At 42.4% G+C, this 19,013-nt stretch overlaps 2 protein-coding genes across 2 annotated transcripts in view; one reads left to right on the forward strand and one right to left on the reverse strand.

Annotated features, from left to right (window-relative positions):
- Positions 1-1,077: 1,077 nt before the first annotated feature.
- Positions 1,078-3,457, reverse strand: LOC139461370 (uncharacterized). Its single transcript, XM_071242977.1, has 3 exons — positions 3,022-3,457; positions 1,824-2,924; positions 1,078-1,769 (listed from the first exon to the last, which is right to left on the reverse strand). The coding sequence occupies exons 1-3, from the start codon at positions 3,455-3,457 to the stop codon at positions 1,078-1,080; spliced, it is 2,229 nt and encodes a 742-aa protein (XP_071099078.1).
- A 2,796-nt stretch (positions 3,458-6,253) lies between these two features.
- The window catches only part of LOC139460976 (atos homolog protein A-like), a 47,689-nt gene continuing 34,929 nt past the window's right edge, over positions 6,254-19,013 (forward strand). Inside the window, exon 1 of the mRNA XM_071242437.1 lies at positions 6,254-6,426. Within this exon, the coding sequence (XP_071098538.1) occupies positions 6,411-6,426 (16 nt within the window). The 5' untranslated portion in view covers positions 6,254-6,410. The remainder of the gene's footprint in view (positions 6,427-19,013) is intronic.

Below are 19,013 nucleotides of genomic sequence, written 5' to 3' on the forward strand. Positions count from 1 at the left end.
CCAGAAATGGGCTTCACACATTGTACCCATGCCGGGATTCGAACCCGGGTCTTCGGCGTGACGAGCGAACGCTTTAACCTCTAGGCTACCCGACCGCCCTCCACAAAAAGTGAACGATCAACGCTATTGTTTAATACTTTAGTAAGACTATTAATTTTGATGCCCCCAGTAGGCCTGAGGAAGACAAGAATGTGTCGTCAGAACCATTGCTGGTCGTAAACGGCGACCGAATTGGGCAGCCTGTTTGCCGTGGGCTGCGACCCTGTGTCGGCAGAGGAAGGGTTTCTGGTGGTTGAGGGCGACGGAGCCGGCTCCATCTACATTGATTCATTCATCCAGTGCCAAAATCTTTGGATGCAAAATTATTACTTCCAGATTATCAGACAATAGTTCCATATTTACAGTTCAACCCAAGGATATTCAAACAGCCTTGGAAATATATTCAGAAATGAAATACATGTAAACTCTTCATAGATTTCTCTGATTCCTCATCATGCCATGTATGTTGACTCCACTCATCCACTAATTCTTGATATTTAATAACCATGCAATTTTTCTTGCTGAGGCGTCCTTTGTTGGTTACCCAGTGATGTTGGTTACCCAGTGATGTTGGTTACCCAGTGATGTTGGTTACCCAGTGATGTTGGTAACCCAGTGATGTTGGTATTGCTGAACCGATGCTGCAGCCGTCATAGTACGGCGATAAACAACAACAAACAAACAAGTAAACAAACATTTCAATTTCTAACGATTTCGTTCATTTGAACCAGTATCTTGTCATACCTTTTACTTTGTGTTGAGAGTTAAGAGTGGGGCTGCCGTGCACCTTGCACTTTGTGTTGAGAGTGGCGCTGCCATGCACCTTGTACTTTGTGTTGAGAGTTGAGAGTGGCGCTGCCATGCACCTTGTACTTTGTGTTGAGAGTTGAGAGAGGCGCTGTCAAGCACCTTGTACTTTGTGCTAAGAGTGGCGCTGCCATGCACCTTGTACTTTGTGTTGAGAGTTGAGAGTGGCGCTGCCGTGCACCTTGTACTTTGTGTTGAGAATGGCGCTGCCGTGCACCTTGTACTTTGTGTTTAGAGTTGAGAGTGGCGCTGCCGTGCACCTTGTACTTTGTGTTGAGAGTTGAGAATGGCGCTGCCGTGCACCTTGTACTTTGTGTTGAGAGTTGAGAGTAGCGCTGCCGTGCACCTTGTACTTTGTGTTGAGAGTTGAGAATGGCGCTGCCGTGCACCTTGTACTTTGTGTTGAGAATGGCGCTGCCGTGCACCTTGTACTTTGTGTTGAGAGTTGAGAGTGGCGCTGCCGTGCACCTTGTACTTTGTGTTGAGAGTTGAGAGTTGAGAGTGGCGCTGTCGTGCACCTTGTACTTTGTGTTGAGAGTTGAGAGAGGCGCTGTCAAGCACCTTGTACTTTGTGCTAAGAGTGGCGCTGCCATGCACCTTGTAGTCTGTGTTGAGAGTTGAGAGTTGAGAGTGGCGCTGTCGTGCACCTTGTACTTTGTGTTGAGAGTTGAGAGTGGCGCTGCCGTGCACCTTGTACTTTGTGTTGAGAGTAGCGCTGCCGTGCACCTTGCACTTTACGTTGAGAGTTGAGAATGGCGCTGCCGTGCACCTTGCACTTTGTGTTGAGAGTTGAGAGTAGCGCTGCCGTGCACCTTGTACTTTGTGTTGAGAGTTGAGAGTGGCGCTTCCGTGCACCTTGTACTTTGTGTTGAGAGTTGAGAATGGCGCTGCCTTGCACCTTGTACTTTGTGTTGAGAATGGCGCTGCCGTGCACCTTGCACTTTACGTTGAGAGTTGAGAGTGGCGCTGCCGTGCACCTTGTACTTTGTGTTGAGAGTTGAGAGTGGTGCTGCCGTGCACCTTGTACTTTGTGTTGAGAGTGGCGCTGCCATGAACCTTGTACTTTGTGTTGAGAGTTGAGAATGGCGCTGCCATGCACCTTGTACTTTGTGTTGAGAGTTGAGAGTAGCGCTGCCGTGCACCTTGTACTTTGTGTTGAGAGTTGAGAATGGCGCTGCCGTGCACCTTGTACTTTGTGTTGAGAATGGCGCTGCCGTGCACCTTGTACTTTGTGTTGAGAGTTGAGAGTGGTGCTGCCGTGCACCTTGTACTTTGTGTTGAGAGTGGCGCTGCCATGAACCTTGTACTTTGTGTTGAGAGTTGAGAGTGGCGCTGCCGTGCACCTTGTACTTTGTGTTGAGAGTTGAGAATGGCGCTGCCGTGCACCTTGTACTTTGTGTTGAGAGTTGAGAGTAGCGCTGCCGTGCACCTTGTACTTTGTGTTGAGAGTTGAGAATGGCGCTGCCGTGCACCTTGTACTTTGTGTTGAGAATGGCGCTGCCGTGCACCTTGTACTTTGTGTTGAGAGTTGAGAGTGGCGCTGCCGTGCACCTTGTACTTTGTGTTGAGAGTTGAGAGTGGCGCTGCCGTGCACCTTGTACTTTGTGTTGAGAGTTGAGAGTGGCGCTGCCGTGCACCTTGTACTTTGTGTTGAGAGTAGCGCTGCCGTGCACCTTGCACTTTACGTTGAGAGTTGAGAATGGCGCTGCCGTGCACCTTGCACTTTGTGTTGAGAGTTGAGAGTGGCGCTGCCGTGCACCTTGTACTTTGTGTTGAGAGTTGAGAGTGGCGCTGCCGTGAACCTTGTACTTTGTGTTGAGAGTTGAGAGTGGCGCTGCCGTGCACCTTGTACTTTGTGTTGAGAGTAGCGCTGCCGTGCACCTTGCACTTTACGTTGAGAGTTGAGAGTGGCGCTGCCGTGCACCTTGTACTTTGTGTTGAGAGTTGAGAGTGGCGCTGCCGTGCACCTTGTACTTTGTGTTGAGAGTAGCGCTGCCGTGCACCTTGCACTTTACGTTGAGAGTTGAGAATGGCGCTGCCGTGCACCTTGCACTTTGTGTTGAGAGTTGAGAGTAGCGCTGCCGTGCACCTTGTACTTTGTGTTGAGAGTTGAGAGTGGCGCTGCCGTGCACCTTGTACTTTGTGTTTAGAGTTGAGAGTGGCGCTTCCGTGCACCTTGTACTTTGTGTTGAGAGTTGAGAATGGCGCTGCCTTGCACCTTGTACTTTGTGTTGAGAATGGCGCTGCCGTGCACCTTGCACTTTACGTTGAGAGTTGAGAGTGGCGCTGCCGTGCACCTTGTACTTTGTGTTGAGAGTTGAGAGTGGTGCTGCCGTGCACCTTGTACTTTGTGTTGAGAGTGGCGCTGCCATGAACCTTGTACTTTGTGTTGAGAGTTGAGAATGGCGCTGCCATGCACCTTGTACTTTGTGTTGAGAGTTGAGAGTGGCGCTGCCGTGCACCTTGTACTTTGTGTTGAGAGTTGAGAGTGGTGCTGCCGTGCACCTTGTACTTTGTGTTGAGAGTAGCGCTGCCGTGCACCTTGTACTTTGTGTTGAGAGTTGAGAGTGGCGCTGCCGTGCACCTTGTACTTTGTGTTGAGAGTGGCCATGCCGTGCACCTTGAAGTCTGTGTTAGGAGTTGAGAGTGGCGCTTCCGTGCACCTTGTACTTTGTGTTGAGAGCGGCGCTGCCGTGCACCTTGTTCTTTGTGTTGAGAGTTGAGAGGGGCGTGGCCATGCACCTGTATTCATATCGTGCACGTGTCTGTCGTGAACTGTTTCCATGCGCCTGAGGCCTGTGTCCGAAGATTACCAATGCCCCCATTAATATTGAGATCTTCACTAGAATCCGTTGCGTCCATTTTTATGCGTACGTGTGTCATCCAGTAGGTAATCTTTACTTACTGTTTTTAAAATGTGTTTTGTTTGATGTTTAGCACCGCATATCTTCAAGTTATTTGACGACGACCTGTAAATAATCGAGTGTGGACAGACAACCCTGTGAGTGATATTATGAGCAACAATTGGGGGAAGGTGAAATACTATTGACAAAGTCGCCGAGCCTAACCACTCGATCCATTTGGTCGTCTCTCTAACAACCTGCATACGTATCTGTGGAACTATTCTGACCAGAATCAGCACTCAGAGTAGGGTCTTTTCGATGATCGTGGGTTCGAATCCCAGATTCGCCCAGATTATGTGTCTTGGTTTGTCAGCACCATACCCGTGCTCATGGGTTTCGCCAACGTAGTAAGCGTTTAAGACCTGATCCGCTTCGAGCTTCTCCACCCACAGTAGGATGACACGCCTTGATGTAACGGACATACCTTTCGCAGGGGCGTTAAACCCGACTCCCTCTCCCAAAGGAATCAGTTACGGTTAAGAGAATAAGAGACTGGTAATTTATTATAGGGGTGGGCTGGGGGTTGGGGGGTGGGGTGAGGTGGGGATGTTTGTCGTGGAACTCTACCATATTTTGATGATACCCACATCCATTGTATTTGAGTTTGTTTCATGCTACCCTCAAAATAACAAATACAAGTAACATTTCCCTCTACCCTTATAAATGATCAGAGCATCCCCCCCCCCCAAAAAAAAAAAATGTCCCCCAGAACACACACACACACCAAACCCGCACCACTAAGTAGCCCCCCCCCCCCCCCTCCCCCCTCCCTCCCCCCTCCCCCCTCCCTCCCCCCTCCCCCCTCCCCCCTCCCTCCCCCCCTCCCCCCTCCCCCCTCCCCCCTCCCTCCCCCCTCCCTCCCCCCTCCCTCCTCCCTCCCCCTTCCCCTCCCTCCCCCTTCCCCTTCCCCCTTCCCCCTTTTTCCATGACTACCCTCACCACATTTCATTATATATATACGTCAGTTTACAGTTGTACCACTGGTTAACATCGTAGTGCGTGAGTTGGGTTTAACGCCGCTTTTAACATTATTCCAGTTATGTGGGAGGAAAGCCCGAAGTGATGCAGGTCTCAGATGTTTACCACTTCGGTGAAACCAACGAGCACGGGTATGGTGCTGACAAACCTAGAAACATAATCGGGGCGAACCGGGATTCGAACCCACGCAACTCTGCACAGCGAATCGCGGCGCCTTAGACGACGGGGCCATCCGTGTCCCTTGGTTACCATCGTAACGTAATCATCGACAATATTATGTAGTCACAGGTTTCTATCGTAAAGAATGTGACTGAGTTTGGTTAACTATGCTTTTGAACTCTATTTCAATTCTACGTGAAACCAAGAATTTATTCCATACCATAAAATGGATTCTCTCTATCCCATAACTCACCAACCATATAAGCCCCTCCCCCATCCCCTACCTGAAAAAGAATAATTAAAAATAATAACATAAAGATAAAATAAAAATAAGAAAAATAAATAAATATTAAAATAGAAAAACATAAACATGATGAAATGAAACACACACAAATGCAAACAAAACCATCAAAACATACAAAAACAAAAATAAAACAATTAAAAAACAACAAACGAAGAAACAAAACACTTAATTAAAAACATTAATACCAGTTAAATATTTTATGTATACCTTTTAACTGCAGAACTACACTCGTTTCCATGGAAACTGTCGAAATTATATTTTTGTTTAGCGCGGCAATCAGCCACATTTACCACTGTGATAATATATAGTTCAGTGCTGTAATTTGTTCCGGTCCAGTTAGGTCTTGTTATTATTATTTTTCACATGAGTTTTCATACAGTCGGAAATTTTAAAAGGAACTAGATTCTACATGTATTTATATCTGCTTAATAAATACTTCGTAAACAGGAAATAGTGATTCTCAAATAATCATGGTCCGTTAGATAACATTTTTGTTAAATACTCACCTCGACCCTTGTGGTCTTAGATTGTAAGCTTCTTGATATTACAAGGACGTATAACTAGAAAAAATTTTTAATTTGATGTGTTTTGAACAGGTATTGTTTGGATATAGTACATACAGCGTTTAGAATCGAGAAGGACACTGGATTGGAGTTACCTCCCCAATCACCTGTCATCTGTCAAAAAAAATACACAAACCGACTACAACGCCAGATAAAGTATATTTACTGTTGATGCATAATTCTGCATCACAAATGTGAATTACCGACACTCCTTCGAGTTTCGGGGGATAAAGGCAACACCCATTCTATCCCATTGGGGCATTGTAAACTTGGAAAGGTCACTGGACCAACCCGGGGGTCAAGGCCGTTAGGTCAAAGTTAAAGCGATGTGGCTCGCTCAAATTTCACGAAAATCATGCGAATTTGCAAACACCATTAACGAGAACAGTGTTATTATTTAAAATAACAAATGTTGAAGCATGTTGTCTATTCAATAAGGCTTTTATTAAATCTGGAATGAGGTATCGAGCTTGTCACGTGACCCGTATAGGCACAACATTATTCATAAACAGTCCTGGCCTGACAGCGATGGACTCGACTCGATAAAGTTGAATTTCGAGTTCAAAATGAGAATCTAGCAACAAAACACACGGCACAATGTGACCGTAGGACATCTTGGCTAGTTATTCCGCTCGGTCTGTAGCCAGTTTGACCGACATGAAGCCTGAGAGAGGTAGGTGAATTTGAGGAAATTGTACCTACATTTATCCGATCCTGTCTGGTTGGTTTGGGGTAAATATTCGACACAGCTGTTGCCTTAAACGAAATCCAGACATATTTTATGAAATAAATCATCAAATATTACTCCTTGATGACCAACCGCCAGTTAAATACTGTTTTTGAAGCGTGTGGTGTGTGACCTGCACGATTTACAACCAGCAAGTGGTTTGTTTTTTTCTAAAACCCAGCAACCCGACTGGATAACGCCTGTCATTGGCAATCAGCTGATTGCGAGGCGATTCAGTCACTCGGTCCTTTGTTCGTGAAATATGAATAATTTTGAATTAAGATTGAAATCATCATTGATTGTTTGGTATGCTGGTTTTATTTTGACAACGGACAAGTATGATGAAATATGATCTCAAAGACAGACGCCCGAATGAACACACATATCGAGTGTTATGGCCAAAACAGGATCGATGTTAGCCAGCCGACATACGTGGCTGAAAGTACTCCACTGAACAACTAGTTTCTCTCCTGAAGGAAACAATCTTCCTTTAACAAATGCCTAGTAGGTCAGACATTCCTTTGTGGATTCATAGTTACTAAAGTAAGGGCGTTTCCAATTGAGCAATGTGTGATATGTGCTCAGCTGTGTGTCTGATCAACCGTGACCATACGTACAAGTGTGTGTATGTCAACTGGTCAGTCGTTATATATCGTGACATGTTCATGCCCTTGAAATGTGTGTCCCGGAAATAGTTCTTGTTTGATAATTCTCATTATTGATTCATTCCTGTTTGTTTAGAGTTTTTTATACACTGCAAAAAAAAACAGCTGTTGTCATGGTCACCTATGACTGACTTTTCTTCTTTGTGCGAGTTCATTGGAGCATGCACGTGTGAATCGTGGGGTCAACAATATGTATGAATATCCGAGTTTGCAAATAATCAGTTGAGCCTCATATTTCAAATGGTTGATTTCAGAGATCAGTGATCATCATTGTCGTGGTAGTTATAATTTGCTTAATTTGAGAAAATGAATTCGTCTAATGCAGATATCCTGTCAGAATTATTCAAACTGCCCTCTCTACAATGAAGCAGCTCTTGTGAAGTTTAGTCTTAAAGTAAACATTACTATCATGAAGTCATAAAACCGTATTTCCCCTTGTATTAAACTGGGATTCACAATACATACCACCCTTCTTAGTCATAATCTCTTTCGAAATAATAGAAGCAGGGATTTTGTTAGACACCAGGGTCCACTTGCACAAAGCGATCTTAGCACTAAGACTATCGTAAGCCTATGTTAAAGTATGGGAGTTACGATCATCTTAGCGCTAAGATTTCTTTGTGCAAGTAGACCCTGGTCTATCATTATCTTAATCACATTAACTTACAGCATGTAATGATAACTCGCTGTACTTACCATATTCGACGTAATAAGTGCCCCGCTCTAATAAGCGCCAATGCAAGATTTGCTAATATAATGGCTAGTGAACAATCCCAAAAGCAACCCATCCAACCCCTTTTCGCATATAATACGCACCACTTCCTTCCCCTATTCGCGTATAATACGCACTCGTGTGATATATGCACCCTTTATTACTGGCAATTAAATTCTGGAAAAATATATCTGTCGTACATAAACACTTCAGGCTGTCAGCATAAACCACAAAATTGATCTTCAACTGTTTTTTTCACCAAAATAATATTCTAATAAGAGCCCCTTATTTCTAATTTTATGAGTGCCCTGGGCATTAATTACGTCAAATATGGTATTAATAACCGGCTAAAGTACCCTTTGTATGGCTGTAGAATTTGGAATTTGGTAAGGTAGTGTGTTGCCACTGTGCCAGCATTGAACAGATTCCACATCAACTGTTTACCCGAAATTAGATGCCTGGGTGTCCAATAGAGGAAATATGGTATTCTACAGGCATGTTCAAGTATTATGACAGTGCTGTAGGCAGGTTGTCACAATAATCCTGGAATAGCTTCAACTGTGTAAAGCTGTTTTGATTTGATTGAATTTCACAATACACCCGCAAGCACATCTATATATAAACGACTTGTGCAATAATCTTAAAAGCAAAATGCATTTCACCACCATCGCCACCAGCCATACGCTCTAGTATTTGTTTTTCATGTTTTGTTACTCATCAGGGTTATAATGGCACTAGTCCTATAGCCCTTGCCAAACTGCCTAATAGTTAAGGTACCGAAATGTCGCTCTTAATTGTAATAAAGAAGTTGTTCATCCATAAATTCTTATCCTTACTTAGTACTCCAGCTTCTAAATGCCTATCAAAGAAGTTAGTAGATATTTGCCATTTTTAAGGGTTTTGCCACATGTTATCATTATAAGGACTAGAGGATAAAAAATGTTAGTTTCAACCCTGCTCAGGCTCAAAATAATCTAGTATCCTTTATACCAGTGTTTGAAATAATTTTATGACCCAACAAGACAGTCAGGCAGGTGACCTATAAATATTGCCTGCTCATCTTCAAACATACCTGCCTGCGTTCAGACAATATTGAATTCAACGTTTCCTTGCCTACTGTGTTTTCACGCCCCTTAGAAGTAAAATTAACTGAGTGAGTATGGTTTTACGCCGCTTTTAGCAATATTCCAGCAATATCACGGCGGGGGACACCAGAAATGGGCTTCACACATTGTACCCATGTCGGGAACGGATCCCAGGTCTTCGGCGTGCTAGCGAACGATTTAACCACTAGGTTACCCAACTGCACAAGACAAATCATGTCTTGATTCAGTTGAAATAATGCAAACAATTACTTGAGAATCTATGAGGAATTCTGATAAAATTGAATAGGAAAGTTGGTTTAAGATTATATATGCCAGACAGTCCGGCAGGTGTAGGAAAACTTCATGCAGCCCGACAGAAATGTTACTAGCCGCGGGCAGGTTAGGGCTTGGACGAGTCAAAATTTACTATCCGGGTACCCACCACCCTATTACCCTACCCTACTTGGTACCCGCTGTAGGTCTTAAGAGAAAGGTCCGATTTGGAATAGTTTGACTGTAGCCCTGGCAAAATGTATTTCGATACTCGTATGAAACGATCTGCAAACACTGAAGTTGACTGACGTTTTATCTCTATTCAAGCATATAAAGTCAGAAGGAATGGGTGCATAGTCAGAAAGAAATGCGAACATTAGTCTCTTATAGTGTAACCATGGAAGTTTTAGATAATTTTTGCCTTTAAACAATATTTCACGTGACTAACCACGGGTCCGGGTAGTCCTGTTGGTACCAGGGTCCTACTCAGGAACCACCCGACCCGAGTACCCGTCCCAGCCCTGGGGAAGGCATTATTTTGGACACTGCTTTATAAAGTGTTCCAAATGTTGACAGGGATGCCACTTGGCACAAGTCCACTAGCATGAGTCAGTAATATGGGTTTGTCTAATGTTTACTTTAACTATCGTAAGCCTATGTTAAAGTATGGGAGTTACGATCATCTTAGCGCTAAGATCTCTTTGTGCAAGTGGGCCCTGGTCAATCATTATCTTAATCACATTAACTTACAGCATGTAATGATAACTCGCTGTACTTACCATATTCGACATAATAAGTGCCCCGCTCTAATAAGCGCCAATGCAAGATTTGCTAATATAATGGCTAGTGAACAATCCCAATTAGCACCCCTTCCGACCCCTATTCGCATATAATACGCACTCGTGTGATATATGCACCCTTTATTACTGGCAATTAAATTCTGGAAAAATATATCTGTCGTACATAAACACTTCAGGCTGTCAGCATAAACCACAAAATTGATCTTCAACTGTTTTTTTCACCAAAATAATATTCTAATGAGAGCCCCTTATTTCTAATTTTGTGAGTGCCCTGGGCGTTAATGACGCCGAATATGGTATTAATAACCGGCTAAAGTACCCTTTGTATGGCTGTAGAATTTGGAATTTGGTAAGGTAGTGTGTTGCCACTGTGCCAGCATTGAACAGATTCCACATCAACTGTTTACCCGAAATTAGATGCCTGGGTGTCCAATAGAGGAAATATGGTATTCTACAGGCATGTTCAAGTATTATGACAGTGCTGTAGGCAGGTTGTCACAATAATCCTGGAATAGCTTCAACTGTGTAAAGCTGTTTTGATTTGATTGAATTTCACAATACACCCGCAAGCACATCTATATATAAATGACTTGTGCAATAATCTTAAACGCAAAATGCATTTCACCACCATCGCCACCAGCCAGACGCTCTATTATTTGTTTTTCATGTTTGGTTACTCAGCAGGGTTATAATGGCACTAGTCCTATAGCCCTTGCCAAACTGCCCAATAGTTAAGGTACCGAAATGTCGCTCTTAATTGTAATAAAGAAGTTGTTCATCCATAAATTCTTATCCTTACTTAGTACTCCAACTTCTAAATGCCTATCAAAGAAGTTAGTAGATATTTGCCATTTTTAAGGGTTTTGCTACATGTTATCATTATAAGGACTAGTGGATCAAAAATGTTAGTTTCAACCCTGCTCAGGCTCAAAATATTCTAGTATCCTTAATGCAGTGTTTGAAATAATTTTATGACCCAACAAGACAGTCAGGCAGGTGACCTATAAATATTGCCTGCTCATCTTCAAACATACCTGCCTGCGTTCAGACAATATTGAATTCAACGTTTCCTTGTGTACTGTTTTTTCAAGCCCCTTAGAAGTAAAATTAACTGAGTGAGTATGGTTTTACGCCGCTTTTAGCAATATTCCAGCAATATCACGGCGGGGGACACCAGAAATGGGCTTCACACATTGTACCCATGTCGGAAACGGATCCCAGGTCTTCAGCGTGACGAGCGAACGATTTAACCACTAGACTACCCACCCGCACAAGTAAAATTAAGACTAGATTGACCAATGAATGTGTTGTTACTTCCTTTCGTGAACTGTTAATATGGATTGCTGACGACAGTATGAGACAAATCATGTCTTGATTCAGTTGAAATAATGCAAACAATTACTTGAGAATTTATGAGGAATTCTGATAAAATTGAATAGGTAAGTTGGTTTAAGACTATCTGCCAGACAGTCGCGCAGGTGAAGGAAAATTTCATGCAGCCCGACAGAAATGTTACTAACCGCGGGCAGGTTAGGGCTTGGACAAGTCAAAATTTACTATCCGGGTACCCACCACCCTATTACCCTACCCTACTTGGTACCCATTGTAGGTCTTAAGAGAAACGTCCGATTGGGAATACTTTGACTGTAGCCCTGGCAAAATGTATTTCGATACTCGTATAAAACGATCTGGCAATGCAAACACTGAAGTTGACTGACGTTTTATCTCTATTCAAGCATATAAAGTCAAAAGGAATGGGTGCATAGTCAGAAAGAAATGCGAACATTAGTCTCTTATAGTGTAACCATGGAAGTTCTAGATAATTTCTGCCATTAAACAATATTTCACGTGACTAACCACGGGTCCGGGTAGTCCTGTTGGTACTAGGGTCCTACTCAGGAACCACCCGACCCGAGTACCCGTCCCAGCCCTGGGGAAGGCATTATTTTGGACACTGCTTTATAAAGTGTTCCAAATGTTGACGGGGATGCCACTTGGCACAAGTCCACTGGCATGAGTCAGTAATATGAGTTTGTCTAATGTTAATATGATAAAGGCATCCCTAGGGCTGGAAGATTTTCCAGGCTTCTCCGTTATGTCATATTTTCATCCTATTGAGGCAAGGAAATGTCTCCTGTTGAGTTGAGTTGCATCCCTTGTTTATTAAGTCAAGTCCTTATTTGAAATTGCTTCAAGTCGGGTTTGCGAAAAAATCAGATAAATATTATTAATATTATATATAGTAATGAAACAAGTAATTACATTTATGTACTACCGTGGTAACCATGGTAACTAGTTGATGAAATACGTACCCAGAGCTCCAGATAAGCTTTTGGTGTTGTGGGTATTTTACCCATGCATTTTAAAATCATTGGGTATCAGTAATTCTATCTGGGGATTCAAATTTCTGTTACCCACTAGTTTTTACACATGTGGGTATTTAAGTTAAATATTTAAAAACACTATTCATCTAGTCCCTGCAAACTGGTGTCGTGTGGGTTTGAGAGCTTTATAGGACTAAAAAATACCATGATACTTCCACAAGAAAGTGTGATGGCAAATGATCATGATGTAACTGTCATCGTGGAGTTTGGCAAGGTTGACGGAATGCCCGTTTATAATTTCAAAATAAGTTGCTGATTTGCTAATCCTTGTTGGACACGCCTTGCCCAATATTTTCTGCTAATCTAATGACACTGTATACAGCAACTGAAGACACCATTATTGATAATATTCCTATGATATAGGGGGCAAGGGTGGCCCAGTCGTCTAGGGCGCTGCCATTCCCTGTGCAGAGTTGCGTCCTTTGGGCACGCCAGAAACCTATGATTGTGTGTTCGAATCCCGGTTCGCCCCGATTATGTTTCTAGGTTTGTCAGCACCATACCCGTGCTCGTGGGTTTCACTGAAGTGGTAAACGTCTGAGACTTGCATCACTTCGGGCTTTCCTCCCACATTAAGCTGACATGCCGTGATATGACTGGAATACTGTTAAAAGCAGGGACGAACGGGATCGGGTGGTCAGGCTCGCTGACTTGGTTGATGCATATCATCGCATCCCAATTGAGTGGATTGATGCTCGTGAAGTCAGTCACTGGATTGTCTGGTCCAGACTCGATTATTTACAGACCGCCGCCATATAGCTGGAATAGCCCAGACTGTTCCAGTGAAGATGAGGTGGTTATGAAGTGTGTCTCACTGTAGCGCCGTTACGTAGATTGATGCTCATGCTATCCACCACTGGTTGGCCTGAAAAGACTTGATTTTTTACCGGCAGGCTCGATGTAGCTGGGTTAGTGCTGACTGGCGTAAAACATCCTCCACTTTGGCAGCTGTTTTTATTTCAGGTATCATTACATTTACTGCTTGTCCAAGGCATCTGGCACTCTCACATGTCTATATGCAGGAACTGAGATGGAAACATGAAATTTGATGTCAGATGCTTACATTCCCTGACCGCAAACGGTTTTGGAGTTATTTAAATGCTAATTTGTGATATCATCATCATCATCATCATCATCATCATCATCATCATGTCTCAGGTCTGATGTCGTGATATGTATCTTGGCTTTCTGTATCGTAGGCGATACAAGGGTGATACAAATCAGGTCAGATCAGCCCTCTTGGTTAATGGTTTTCCTAAGGAGCCATTTGGCTCCTGCTTAAAAAAAACCAGGAGCCATGATTGTGTTCTCAGGAGCCAACACAACTTACTGATCCCACCGGAGTTTTGCCGTGACCTTGACCTTGACCTTGACCTACAAAAGTGGGGGTCTGGTGCTGAATTCTAATGGTAGGCCGTTTTCTCGATCTCATTAAAAACCGATCTTAGTTCTCGCTATCGCTAAACGAAAATCTGAGGACATCCCATTACGGGTCACGTCAGAACGACCTTTCATCCAACCAATCAGAGTGTCGCTTACCATATCATGAAAATGACAGATGGAATGTGTTTTCTGATCATGCAACCTCGATATATTTATCAGAGGGTATTGTGAATGACAGTTACGGGTTTTATGATTATATCCATACATTCTAAGCCAACTGTAAGCCATCCCAGAATGTTCTTTTTATCAGTTTAAATTTTTTTTACCAAGAAGACGTCAAAATATGTTTCGAAGCGAAGTAGCCAGTTTGAAACTAGTGTCATAAAGTTCAAGAAAGCTTCCTTCTGATTGGCTTATGTCGATTTCTTGTCAGTCATTTCATTGATCGGTCAAAGTTCGCAAGAGGTCGTTCTGACGTGACCCGTAATGGGATGTAATTGGCAGTAGCAAAAACTATGATCTGATTTTAATGAGATTGGCCGTTTTCTCAAGTCGGTTTTGCAAAAACTCCAATCATCAGGTAATTCTATGGTAAAGATGGCAATAATTGCGCAGCCAAATCGGTGACCAAACTTAAAATATGGGTGCCAATATTTATGTTCATAATCGCATTTGTGACCATGCAGTCAGTCGCTATTAAGAGGGCTGCTGATATATGATAGGTCAGATAGTTATATATCTTGTTATAAGTCAGATTGTGATGTATATCATATAAGTAAGATGGTTATGTATATCATATAGGTCAGATATAAATCACAAAGAACAATGCAAAATGAGGAGATTTCTGTTTCATTACAAAACATTGTTTTATCATGACATCATTTCTGGAGATCCCAACATACGCTTGCATCTTGATGACATTGTAAATTGGACGACATTGGTTTGAGAAGGTAGTGAGTTGTTCCCAAATAATGTAGCTGGGCAACTCTTTTGAGGTGAGGTGAAATTGGGTTTAACGTGCGTCTAAGATTATTACACTTATATAGCGACGTGCATGCAGGTGTGTGTGTGTGGCTGCTTGTACTAGTCCGGACTAATGCCGATATATAGTGCGAGCCCACTGAGATATCATGTCGCAGTTTAACATGAATACCCCACTCAGACACAGTATACTGACTCCGAGCCGACCAGTCCTTGTTTTAGCCCCTTAATGATGAGCGCCAGGCAGGGTAACAACAAGTACCATCTTTTAACGCCCTATGAACACAGTGGTCGAACAATCGCCTCCAAAAGTAGGAGAGATATCGCACTCTGGGTAAGGGAGAAAAGGTACAGATAATCGCAGTGAGAATATTCAGGAAATATTATTCTTAACACCCCGGTTCATAAAATGGACTTGTCTGACAATGCCCAGGTCGGATTGTATTCAGGGATCTATCATTTAATTATGAGTAAATATTTTTAAAGCTTTTAAGTTTATTATCATCCTAAGGGAGGTTATTAATAATGTTTATCTCATATAAGAAATATACGACTTGTGGTCGTCGTTTATCGTACAATAAAACACTGCAGGAAGAATAAACTACTGCATGGTTTATTCTCCCTGCTGTGTTTTATTCTACAATGAAACAATGACCAGATGTCATTTATTTTTTAAATATAGGTCAGATGGTGATATTATATTAAAAATAGATCAGATGGTGATATGTAAGTAGGTCAGATGGCGATGTGTATCATATTATATAGGTCAGACTGTGACACAGTGTTTCCTCGCTTTTGTAACCTTCAGTATAGCATTAACTCTGTTATAGCACACGGTACGCATGGCTATCAAATTTTAGTAGCATTTTTAATAAACTGAAGTTTTACACGACATAGTGTTTTTTCCCCCATTGCAAAAACCATTATCATACCTCAATGTCAGAATAATGAGATCTGATTAGTTCACGTAATCTTCATAAAATACTAAGTATCCCGCCTTGGAGGGGAACCACACTGTCTGCACATGCATGTGTGTGTGAAGGATGTCTACACATGCATGTGTATGTGTGTGAGTGATGTGTCTACACATGGATGTGTGTGAGTGCTTTGTCTACACATGCATGTGTGTTTGAGTGATGTGTCTACACATGCATGTGTGTGTGAGTGATGTGTCTACACATGCATGTGTGTGTGAAGGATGTCTACACATGCATGTGTATGTGTGTGAGTGATGTGTCTACACATGGATGTGTGTGAGTGCTTTGTCTACACATGCATGTGTGTTTGAGTGATGTGTCTACACATGCATGTGTGTGTGAGTGATGTGTCTACACATGCATGTGTGTGTGATGTGTCTACACATGCATGTGTATGTGTGTGAGTGATGTGTCTACACATGGATGTGTGTGAGTGCTTTGTCTACACATGCATGTGTGTTTGAGTGATGTGTCTACACATGCATGTGTGTGTGAGTGATGTGTCTACACATGCATGTGTGTGTGATGTGTCTACACATGCATGTGTGTGTGTGATGTGTCTACACATGCATGTGTGTGAGTGATCTGTCTACACATGCATGTGTGTGTGTGAGAGCTGTGTCTGCACATGCATGTGTGTGAGTGTTGTGTCTACACATGCATGTGTGTGTGTGAGAGCTGTGTCTACACATGCATGTGTGTGTGAGTGATTTGTCTACACATGCATATGTGCGAGAGAGATGTGTCTACACATGCATTTGTGTGAGTGATGTGTCTTCACATGCATGTGTATGTGTGTGAGAGCTGTGTCTACACATGCATGTGTGTGTGAGTGCTGTGTCTACACATGCATGTGTGTGTGAGTGCTGTGTCTACACATGCATGTGTGTGAGTGATGTGTCTACACATGCATGTGTATGTGTGTGAGTGCTGTGTCTACACATGCATGTGTGTGAGTGCTGTGTCTACACATGCATGTGTGTGTGTGAGTGCTGTGTCTACACATGCAAGTGTATGTGTGTGAGTGCTGTGTCTACACATGCATGTGTGTGTGAGTGCTGTGTCTACACATGCATGTGTGTGTGAGTGCTGTGTCTACACATGCATGTGTGTGAGTGATGTGCTGTGTCTACACATGCATGTGTGTGTGAGTGCCGTGTCTACACATGCATGTGTGTATGATAAATGCTACCAACAGCATTTATGTTCAAATATTTCCTAGAGTTCATAAACCAGATTTATAAATAACTACCTGCCAAGCATTCAATCTTTCGTTGTCACAAAGGGCAGTCACCTCTGTGTCCCTCGTTTAACTAGATACACGAAATACACCTGGAGGCTGTTGAACTCTAAACTCTGACCCCAAAGCAGAAGAAGACAAACAAACTTCACCAAAGTACTGCATCAACTCAATGGCGTAGACCCTAACACCCTACACTTGCACCAAAACTGACCTAAGCACCCTTCTGTAATTACTTGATAAATTACACAGGGATAATTCTAGAGTGGGGCCCTGTGCTTTTAGCACCCAAATTTTAAAAAAGGCCCACATTTTCCAAAAAAATGGGGCATTTTAACATAGTCCTGTATCATGTGTATGGACAAGTGAAATATTTGAAATTTTCACATAAAGGGCCCATCTCAGAAAATCTTGACTTATCCCTGCACATACTAACTAACAATCAGGTATCACTGTTGTACTTGCCTTGAAAAAATTGTTTAAAAAAATCGAAAATACAAAATATTGAATGCCTACGGCGTTGTATTTTTAAACAAATTTGATTAATATCTAATAAATAAGTTACTGTGGCTTAAGAGAATCATTAAATGGTTTGGGAACAGTAAAATATTAAAGACTTCTGATTATGAGAAGAAACAATAATTTCCTCTCCGCGACGAAAGATGATGATTTGTCTGACTTGTTTTCCTGAACACTGTGAAGGTAATTTCCTCGTACAGTTCCATCTCGCCTGGCTGTCTTGATGATTCCTGAATCGGCTCCGGGATGAAGCTGCTGAGGAGGGCTAGAAACTGATTTGTATTTTCACTAGTCTGCAGTAATGTTCAGCTACAGCGTTGCCATCTACCCAGTGCATGGTGAAAGTGGTTGTCCACAAGGATGGAGCAGGCCATCCCCTTCAGGTCTGCAGGATTAAGGTTTTAGAGGGTATTTGGGATTCAGCAGTGTGGTACGCATGATACAAATAAAATCGTAGTTGGTACGCAGATTAAACATTTAAACAAAAATAATGTATGTAAAACTTATTTGTAATGTATTTTTTCGATATTGTTTGTTTAGTTGTTTGTTGTTTAACGGCGCACTCAGAAATATTCAAGCTATATGATGGCGGTCTGTAAATAATCAAGTCCAGTGATTGATATCATTGATATCATTGATATCATGAAACCTATGATTGTGGGTTCGAGTCCCGGTTTCTGGGTTTGTCAGCGCCATATCCGTGCTCGTGGGTTTCACCGAAGTGGTAAACGTCCGAGACCTGCATTTTCTGGGTTTTCCTCCAACATTAAGCGTACACGCCGTGATATAATTTGAATACCGTATATCGCTGTGTATAAGGCGAGTTTTTCGTACCTAAAATGAGGGGGCTAAGAAAGGGGGTCGTCTTATACACGGAGTCGAAGATCTCACATTTTTTTCCACTGGCGATGTCAACCGGCGTCCGATAGCCAGCCCAGCATTTGACAATAAAACTTCGCATTTCGTCCTAAATAACTGTTCAAATAACTATTTCCATACATAAACATGATTTGTATCTCTTTTCCTTGAATAAAGTTTAATAATTTCTGCAAATAAAGTTGAACTGACCCTCTCCTCGATGCAGATTGTCAAACCAGCTGACACGGTAAAACAATCAACATCCGTGAGTAGAGAGCCGGAAGTACCGGTAATCATTTGCATATTGCACATGTGACCTAACATGTGATAACCGGTGAAGCTGAAATCAATTCCCGCTGTTTTTACAGTTGTATTAACAAGTGTTGGAGACGGTGTGTACAAGTGATTGTGGAATAAACACGCTGAATGTGAAGCAAACATAAGCCTAGTTAGTTACAACATAGTTAATTGGCGATTAAATTACTCACCATTATCTCTTATATGTTATTACTTCATAAATGAATTTTATTTTACGGGCACCAATTTGGTGTCATACCGTGTAAACACAAAATGGCGACGTGTGCCGGAGTTACACACGTGACCTATCATTGTAGAAAAAAAACAACGCAAGATAAACATATTTTTATATACGGTAC

The sequence above is a fragment of the Haliotis cracherodii genome, unplaced genomic scaffold, assembly GCF_022045235.1.
Source record: "Haliotis cracherodii isolate W230 unplaced genomic scaffold, xgHalCrac1.p SCAF_14, whole genome shotgun sequence".
Classification (NCBI taxonomy): domain Eukaryota; kingdom Metazoa; phylum Mollusca; class Gastropoda; order Lepetellida; family Haliotidae; genus Haliotis; species Haliotis cracherodii.

Excerpts from the sequence above, each read along its gene's own strand:
- LOC139461370 (XM_071242977.1), bottom strand. The coding sequence starts at position 3,457 with ATGGCCACTCTCAACACAAAGTACAAGGTGCACGGCAGCGCCACTCTC. Across the intron at positions 2,925-3,021 it reads CTCTCAACACAAAGTACAAG|CGCTACTCTCAACTCTCAAC; the intron begins GTGCACGGAAGC and ends GGTGCACGGCAG. Across the intron at positions 1,770-1,823 it reads CTCTCAACACAAAGTACAAG|CGCCATTCTCAACACAAAGT; the intron begins GTGCACGGCAGC and ends GGTGCACGGCAG.